General features: G+C 36.4%; 1 protein-coding gene across 1 annotated transcript; it reads right to left on the reverse strand.

Moving 5' to 3' along the window:
- Nucleotides 1–1828: 1828 nt before the first annotated feature.
- On the reverse strand, nt 1829–3373 carry LOC127857372 (tigger transposable element-derived protein 4-like). The gene has a single exon (XM_052393770.1). It carries the CDS (start codon nt 3371–3373, stop codon nt 1829–1831), a length of 1545 nt encoding a protein of 514 aa, XP_052249730.1.
- Between the last annotated feature and the right edge of the window lie 4345 nt (nt 3374–7718).

The following is a 7718-nucleotide window of genomic DNA, read 5'->3' on the forward strand; positions in this document are numbered from 1 at the left end:
TTCAGTTAAGGTTTTTGAGTTATAAAGTGGACATCATTCTCCTGAATGCCACAACCAACTTTTTTTCTTTCTTTTTTTTAAACAGACGTGTAAAAAGTACGCAAGCATGAACTGAATAGAGTTCTTCTTAATTTTATTAAAAGCAAGAACCTAAATGACTTCAATAATTAATTTTATTCATATAGTTAATTTATTTTATAATTGTAACTCAACAAAAACATGGAAGCTTCTGGAAATCTCTGTGTCCAAGTAGTCTAGATGAGGACTGTGGGAAACCACAATATTTAACCAACTAAAGTACAGAAAGAATACGAAGCCACTTTAGCTGTTAACGTGAATGAATACACAAGCTTACAAACCGCAGGACCCGAGACACTAACAACCACCAAATTATGTCTGCTTACCGCAAATGTGTCACCAGGACAGGAAATCCGGCAGATAAAACTAATCAAGTTTAATCTGCCATATCTCAATATTGATTTTAAATACAGTCTGATAGGGCCCTTATTGAATATGCTAATTCAAATGCTCCTCTTCACAAGGATTGAAGGGGTTTAACTGTAAATTACATTTCCGGTATCCGTAAACTGTTTGTCGCATTTTGAGATTGTAGCGTAAAACTATAGTATTGGATAAAGAATTTGTGTGCGGATAGGACAGTGTTACACTCTTAGATCCACTATTGGTAAATATTTAAGATCATTGCCTTTAACAGGGCTACTTCAAAAAGTTATACCCTCCCCACCAAAAAAGTGTATGACAGGAAATGCGTGACACATAATACAGTTTATTGCAATACTGCTTTATCTAAACATGGATTGCTGAGCTGATTATGACTGTTCAGCGATATGGCTAAGATATGCGTTTAAAAATATGCCCAGATTATGCCTGCACAAAATCTATTTTAAGATCTAACTCACTTGATTAGTCAGTTTGCATGCAACCAGGATTTTGGCGCAAAAATGAAATACCTGAATAATAAATATTACCTGCTTTTTTGTGCAAATATTGTGCAATCATAATGCTTAATTATGGTAAATAATGCAGCAATGTATTGCTCAAAATTGCATTTATTCTATACAGAATCACTTGACATGAGAAATGTCTGAATGATATGCATATTTGACCAACAAACTTTGATTTCTTTAAAGAAAATCTTTAAAGGGATCTTTTCACGGTTTGGTAAATTGACAAAATTAAAAAAAGTTGTTTCAGATTTGCAAAATTTTCGTTTAAGTTATGATATTTGTGAGGAAACAGTATTTCTGAACATTTACCATAGTCCAATATAGCCATTACAGTAGATTTCGCTTAATTGAATAGCCCATTTGTCACGTCCGAATATTCAATTATCCGGATTATTCAATTACACGGAATCAGTTTATTTCCAAAGTTATCACTGTTTATCCGAATTACAGATGATGTTTGTAAATATGCTTCTACGTCACAGCACGCGCATTTCCATTTAATAAATTAATAATGTCTTTTCTTCCGGTAAGTATGTATTATTATCGTGTTTTTAACCTATTTCAAAGCTATATTGTTAAATATATTGCAAAATAAACTTAAATTGTTCAATAAACGCATAGAAAAGCGCAGACAGTCGTTTGTTATTCATTATACGGTGCATTGACAATAATCCACTCATTATATTCACTCACCGGTTACATTACATACTACATTGTGTACATTGGCACTGACGAGTATACTGACGAGAAACACGTACAAACGATTTAAAATATATTTTGTTGTTCTTGTTTATAAATGGATACATGCACATTATAATCATTCAGCATATAAACATAACTATACAGCATATACACAGTTATTATGGAATCCAGTTGATGAATTCGGTGATCTTCATTTGTCGTCTGCTCTCTTCTGCTACTTTCTCAACCAATTCTTCAAGGTCGTAGAAGGCTTTGTAGTCGCTACATCCAGTGTCCTCAAGGAATCTTCTTACTTCTTCTAGTGCTTTTCTTGCGTCGCTGGCAGTTCCTGGGAGTCGTATGGGCGTGTCGGCGTCTTCTTCTTCGGCGTCTTCATTGTCGATGTTGATTTCTAGATGGTTCCTTCGTTCCTCTTCTTCTCGTAGAATGTCGCTGCATATGTCGTCATCTGTTGGCATCCCATGGCATTCCAGGTCGTCGTCGTGTTGAACATATTCTGCGAAGCTGATGGCGTTCATTGATTCTGGGGGTTCGGCAGTCTCCATTGGTTTCTCCGGCGCGGTCCCCTTTCTGAACCCTGCTTTAGCAAAGCAGTTCCGGATTGTGACTTCCGTTACACAGTTCCATGCCTTGGTCAGCATGTGCATGGCGTCCAGCAGCGTAAGCTTCTTAGCCATTTTCGCCGCTGACATGGTGTTCTGGTCAATGTCTTCTATCATCTTCTTGACCACCTGTCGGCGATATAGGGACTTGAGGTTTCTAATGATACCCTGATCGCATGGCTGTATGAGGGATGTTGTGTTTGGTGGCAGAAAACTCAGTGTTACATTGCTGAGTTTTGTGGCTGCGTCATGGGGATGGGCTGAGCAGTTATCCACCAGGAGGATGACCTTCCTCTTCTGGATCCTCATGTCATTGTTGAAGGCCGTCAGCCATTGTGTGTATATGGCCCCCGTCATCCACGCATTTGAGTTGCTGTCGTATATGACAGGCAATGACTTCTTTCCCCGGAGGCAGCGTGGTTGTCGGCTTTTGCCGATGATGAGTAGCTGCCGTTTGTCCGTACCCGTCATGTTGCAGGCGACCATGGCAGTTATCCGGTCCTTCATTTTTTTGCTTCCGGCCGCCGCCTCTTCTTTGCTGACTAGCGTCCCGTCTGGTAAGGCCCTGTAGTATATGCCCGTCTCATCCGCGTTGTATATATCGTCCTCCGCATAGTTCTTCAGGATGTCTGGAAGAACGTGTTTGATGTAGTGGTCAGCTTCTGATAGATCCGCATCTTTTTTCTCGCCATGTAGTATTTTGAAGACGATGTTATTTCGCTCTTTCCATCGAGATAACCACCCGCTAGACGGCTTGAATTCGGGCTTGTCCAGCGTCTTTGCCAGGTCACAGGCTTTTTCTTCGAGAACAGGCCCAGACACTGGGATGTCTCTTGACCTGGCATTTGTGAACCAGGTTGTGAGCGCTGCTTCCACATCAGCCGCTTTCCCGGACCGATGACGTTTTCGTTCCGGGTCAGCATTAGACTCATATTCCTCCATTATGTTGGCTCGACTAGAGGATATACGAGACACTTGACCTTGGGAGCATCCCATCTTCTGTGCTATTTGTGTCTGCGGCATTTTCTGGTCTAGCAGTTTGATGACTTCATATTTGTCAGCAAGGCTGAGATCGTTGCGTTTTCGCTTGTTTGACATCATGTTTAGATATGATTTACTGATACAGTCGTGCAGGTTTATATACACGAACTGAGAATATAGTGTCACATTCCATCACCTTTTGCAAACTGTCGAGCAAGACATGTCAACGGTTTGTTTTCGGCAACACACTCTTTAATTGTTTCTAAGCGACAACAAACTGTTGAAATGTGTTACTCGACAGTTTGCATTCAAAAGTTCGCGCCTGACTGCACACCGGAGACTCCAGTGTTTACATTGTACATGCTCTCATACAACACCTGTTAGTCACGTGACGCTTGACAGACGCTGCATACATGCATGGTGTGAAATGAAAACAAAGACTGTCTATTGAGCTCGTCTGTCAAAATCGTCGATACGATTCGTATCCTTGGGGATTTATGACATTCTTTGCTGGATTATAGTGTGCCGTGATATTGACTTGACACATAGGTGCATGCTATAAATTGTTTTATCAGTAGCGATGGCGTTAACATCAGTCTATGTTTAGATACGATGCGTATCCTTGGAGGTTTATGACATTCTTTGCTGGATTATAGTGTGCATCAGAAAATTGGCTATTCAATTAACCGAATGACACCATATTTTCTATCAGAATATGTGGAATATTTACAACAGGAAGAGATGCAAATGGTTTGGAGTTTTCAATTTCTATTCAATTAACCGATTTATTCGATTATCCGATATTCAATTAAGTGGAATCTACTGAATATGTATCTTTTGACGATTTGAAAACCTAAAAATTATAAAGCGTTGCAACGCGAAACGATTGAATAATTTGGAGAGTTCTGTTGTTGTCGTTTAAATTTACGAAACTACGAAGATTGCTTATATAAGGTATAAAATACTTAAACTGTGTATACCCGGCGGAATAGCAAAGAGGGCTAATGCGTTTTTACTTCAGACTTACTCCAGGACTCCGGGGGTCACTGGTTCGCGCCCTGGTACCGGCTACTTTTTTTTCCTTTTTTTAATTTTATTCTTAATTTTTTACTAGAGCTTTTAAGATCCAAATTGTATACATTTATCAATATAAAGCATTTAATGACAAACTTCAAAATATGCCAAAATCTGTGAAAAGGCCCCTTAAAAATTAAAATTGGAAATAAGGTTACTAAACATGAAAGAAATCTCAATTAAGGATTTGAAGAGTTTTAATTCACTGCAGATCAAAATACATTTTTTTATAAGATTTTTTCATTGTTTTATTTATTCTGATACACCAAAACTAATTTAAACAAATAATCTTTTTTTTTAAGAATATAAATATATAAAAAAAATCAAAATATCTGTTCTTAATATTTAAAGTTTGTGTTTGTGGCTGATTTTTATTGTATGAAAATCACAAATAAAATGCAACCACATGATGTGAATGTTGTTCCCGAATTGTTAAAGCAAAAACATGCAGTTTTCTTTCAATTATGGAAAAAGAGTATTATTAAAATTTTCCATTGTTTGCTAGTAGTGCGTAGAAACTTTACTAAAACAATTTGAGGATCAGTGCATGACAACAAGCCGCAAGTTATCTAGAAGATCATAAAAAGTACAATCACATCAGAACCCGGATGTATTCAGAATCACAATACATTTTAAAACTATAAACTTGTAATAAACAACAATAAAACAAGTTCAATATGCTTCAAATTCAATAATACAAAAGCTTTATATATAGTTTATGGCAATTTCATTTTTTTTTAAATTCACAACAAAACCAAATTAAACAAGAATTTTATCCCTGCCACATATTTGTTGGAAAAAATAATGTGTTTCCAATATAAATTTTAGCAGTCCTAAATCTTGATAAACATTGCAAACCTAGTGCATGGTGACAAAACTGGCCTAGCAACAAAGTGCAGAGCGATTGAAAATAGACAAACAAACAATCCCTATGCAAATAATGCAAATAAAAAAATTCAACATGCAAGGTTTTGTCAGCCAGGTGCCTGGTATTTCTCTTCATTATTACCTGTTAAATAAACAGTCACAATCTTCATTTCCAAACAATCTTTGTGATAAATGTGTTAATCAACACTTTCATTAGAAACAAATAAGTACCCCCCATCCTGCCCACATATCTCCTGCATGGGGGCATGAACATATTTGTTTATTGTGTTTTTTGTGTTTGTTTTGATTTGTATATTTCAGGGATACATCAGATAATAATATCATCTATATTTATTGATTATTTTCAAAGTGTAATCATACAATTTAAATATTGTGTCATTAAACACAATATTATATAAGCTACCAATACTTAGATAAAGAAATCAACAGTTTTCAAATGAACCAATGAGCATCCACCATAAACTGGTAAGATTACCTCCACCTGGTTTCCCCAATTACAATATGGATTGCTGAATTCAAATCTTAAAGCATAGTAGATGAGTAACTTGACTAATCAAAGCAGCTATTTAATCTGCCCAAGAAGTAAATATCAGACACCAAACATCATCTATCAGTTGTTAAATTGTGTTGTAAGATTACAGAATGGTCCTATCATCCAGTCGTGTCCTTTTATCATATTTTTGCGGTCAAATGCTGGGGAAGACGTTATGTCTAATGGCGTAACATGGTTGGCGTGATACTGCACTTCAGAACAGATTAAGTCACCCACAATACCCATTAGTACATGGTGGGCCATTTCAAGCGATAAATCGCTTCCATAATCACCACTGCAAAGATTTCCTATCAGCATTACCTGTTGTGCCTTATTAGGGCAAATTGATCCCCCTGTATTACCCCTTATTGAGCTTTCCTGGATAAGAGTTTGGTTGTACAATAGACCTTAAATCTCCGTGAAGTATCCATTTCCTGTGCCTTGATAAAGCTACCTTCTCAATTGAAGAGTTACCTGTTGGAAGATGAAAATTGGTAATTTATATGAAGTGAAAGGGAAAAACAGCTCAAATCTGAATAAAAGTTCAATGCTCTGCTTTCAAGTGTTATGGCACTGCCTTCTAATCTTATTACATGGTAACTGATTGCCATTCATGGACCAATAGTGTAAGGTAAATGTTTTGTTCAATTTAGCAGCAGCTTGATGTCATAAATAAATTTAAAACGTTTACAAATTATAGCAACAGCATTTATACAACATACTTTGCATAAGATTCATTCACTAATGTTTTTAGGCAAGTATTAGCATTTATAAGATAAAAACTATACTCAAAAGAAAACTGTAGGCTACATCTGAATGATTGCTGTTTAAACTTATTTTTTCAATGAAAAAATGTTAAATGTCAAAGTGACATTACAATTCAGATCCCAATTTACAAATCAAGTTACTTTCCTTCACTTTCTTTAATCATAGGCAATTTAATATACATTAGGTGTTTAATGAGCAAATCTTTTCCAGTACATAAAGTTTACTTAAAAATTTAATTACAAATTAATGTTAGTCCATATATTTCCCCAAACATTAATGTATCAGGACAGACTAATTGTACTTACCCCTTAAACATTTGCAATTTGCTTTTCACAGTAGATCTTGAAACTTTTCAAGTGTATGACCATGTGTACCAGAGGTCCCATGAATTCATTGCATGCAAAGTGGACATAATTCTTTAACATGAGAATTCCCTTCCAAAGTCCATTGACAAAATTATTTTAGTTAGAGAATGCTCCTGCCTGTTGAAAACACCCATTATACCCTGAGGACTTTTTCACCACCATTTCTCCCTCACACAGGTGATGATAAACCAACAATAGTTATAGGAGTGAATGCAACACTGCATCATCTCATACAAAACACCTCATCCACTAAGTGCGCTATTGAAATCTCAGTTGACATTAATCAAAGTTGCCAGCCATGATGCTAATTTCTTGATGGTCAAGTTGACATTAGCTCCTGGAGGTTGAATGACACTGAAATGGATTAATTGTTAAAATACGCTAATTATGCTGATTCAATTTCAATTTTCCAGTCAGAGAGGCCTTCTTAATTCAATTGTTGAGTGTCCAATCACTGTATAATTCATTTTAACATCTCTCAAGACAGTAGTGTTATCTTAACTGTAGAGGAATTACAATTACACAAAAAGATGCAGGCGATATGTACAAGCCACTAAGTTTAAATGTTTAAAATATGCTAACTAGAGTGCATGGTCACAGTATAGTGTATACATTTTCTTGTAAACTAGGTTCATGAGACAGTAAATAATCATGCTTTCTGATGGCTCTACATGCGCCATAAAAGTTTCCATTTCCAATTTTAATGTTCTTGTATCAATATTCTAGTGATAAATCTTGATGAGGCCAATGCTTTGGTCAAATGGGGCTTAATGCATGTCCGGGCAGTGTCATCCCTGAAAAGCCTACGCAGTCCACATGGGCTAATCAAGAACAAATC

The sequence above is a fragment of the Dreissena polymorpha genome, chromosome 14 (assembly GCF_020536995.1).
Source record: "Dreissena polymorpha isolate Duluth1 chromosome 14, UMN_Dpol_1.0, whole genome shotgun sequence".
NCBI lineage: Eukaryota > Metazoa > Mollusca > Bivalvia > Myida > Dreissenidae > Dreissena > Dreissena polymorpha.

Bases quoted from the DNA above. Each gene is read 5' to 3' on its own strand.
- LOC127857372 (XM_052393770.1), bottom strand. From the start codon at position 3,373: ATGATGTCAAACAAGCGAAAACGCAACGATCTCAGCCTTGCTGACAAA.